The 1,417-nt window shown below is 45.3% G+C and overlaps 1 protein-coding gene across 1 annotated transcript; it reads right to left on the reverse strand.

Moving 5' to 3' along the window:
- Window positions 1-365: 365 nt before the first annotated feature.
- LOC105881053 (ubiquitin-conjugating enzyme E2 D2) lies at window positions 366-1,101 on the reverse strand. The gene has a single exon (XM_012782492.2). It carries the CDS (start codon window positions 865-867, stop codon window positions 424-426), a length of 444 nt encoding a protein of 147 aa, XP_012637946.1. The 5' UTR covers window positions 868-1,101; the 3' UTR covers window positions 366-423.
- Between the last annotated feature and the right edge of the window lie 316 nt (window positions 1,102-1,417).

Consider the following 1,417-nt stretch of genomic DNA (forward strand, 5'->3'; position numbering starts at 1 on the left):
CTTGCTTTACATAACTGTTTTGAGTTTAAATGGATTCCACTTAAAAACAATCTCCTACAGGTCAGTGGAGCTTTTCTTTTCCATCCAAGCACACACCAAACCCACCACCCCTCACACCTTGCCGTTATCCAAATTTAAGTCAATAAGGAAAGCTTTTAGTCTCACACCTAGGTTACGCCTGGAGAAATGGCTTGTCACACACACACTTCTCTGCTAGGAGGCAATGTTGGTACAGAAGTACAGTATTTCTAGTTTGTTGTTCCAAGTATGTACAACACGCAGCACTGCTGTATCAGGTAAACATGTGCACAGGGGAAGATGAGGCGTGGGCTCATAGAAAGCAGTCAAATGGAAATCAAAAGGACTTTCTCTTTCAGAGTTCCCCTATCTTTATTTGTAGAGGTTATCCAATAATTTCTTTAATTACATCGCATACTTCTGAGTCCATTCCCGAGCTATTCTGTTGTACTTTTCTCTATCTGTTTTGTAGATCCGAGCAATCTCAGGCACTAAAGGATCATCTGGATTGGGATCACACAACAGAGAACAGATGGACAAGAGTACTTTTGAAATAGTTAGTGCTGGAGACCACTGTGACCGTAGAATATCAAGACAAATGCTGCCATTACTGTTAATATTTGGATGATAAATTCTTGTTGTAAATGCAACCTTAGGTGGTTTGAAGGGGTAATCTGTTGGGAAATGAATTGTCAAGAAAAATACTCCACCCTGATATGGACTGTCATTTGGCCCCATTATTGTAGCTTGCCAATGGAACATGTCATCTCCAACAGGACCTGCTGAACATTGTGCTGGGGGATCCCGTGCCAGATCATTCAATTCCTTGTGGATTCTCTTCAGAGCCATGGTGGGAGGCGGGTGGCGGCGGCCCCCGGGGCGGGGACGGGGGCGGGGGAGGGGCGGGGAAGGGGCGAGGGAGCCTGAGGCTGCCTCGGCGATCGCGGTCGGCCGGAGAATACGGGAGTTCGGGAGAGGGGGAGTCTGGTGGGACGGGCTGAGGGCCGGGGCCCACTCAGCTCCTGGGCCTGCCGCAGCGGTCACCGCATCACCCGGCGGCGGCCCCTTTATGCGCTGCCGCCCCCCCAATATTTTAATAGTAGTTAAATAGAAGGGTTGTGAGTGATTTTAATTTCTTCTTTATGCTTTTCTTAATTCTCAACTATATATATAGTTGGTCGCAACTATATATATATATTTTAAAAAGCTATTAAAATTAATATTCAGAAAAGAAAGTAGGAGAGGAAGAAAAGACAGAAACAGGAAAGAAGAGGGAGAAGAGAGGAGGGAGAATGAGAACATGAGACTCTGAATCAGGACCACTGAGTTTTATTAATAGTCCCAGTTTTACTGTTAAGAAACCTCCCAGTCTAGTCATTTAATCTTTGTCTCTCAATTT

Source organism: Microcebus murinus, chromosome 8 (genome assembly GCF_040939455.1).
Source record: "Microcebus murinus isolate Inina chromosome 8, M.murinus_Inina_mat1.0, whole genome shotgun sequence".
Taxonomy (NCBI): Eukaryota; Metazoa; Chordata; class Mammalia; order Primates; family Cheirogaleidae; genus Microcebus; species Microcebus murinus.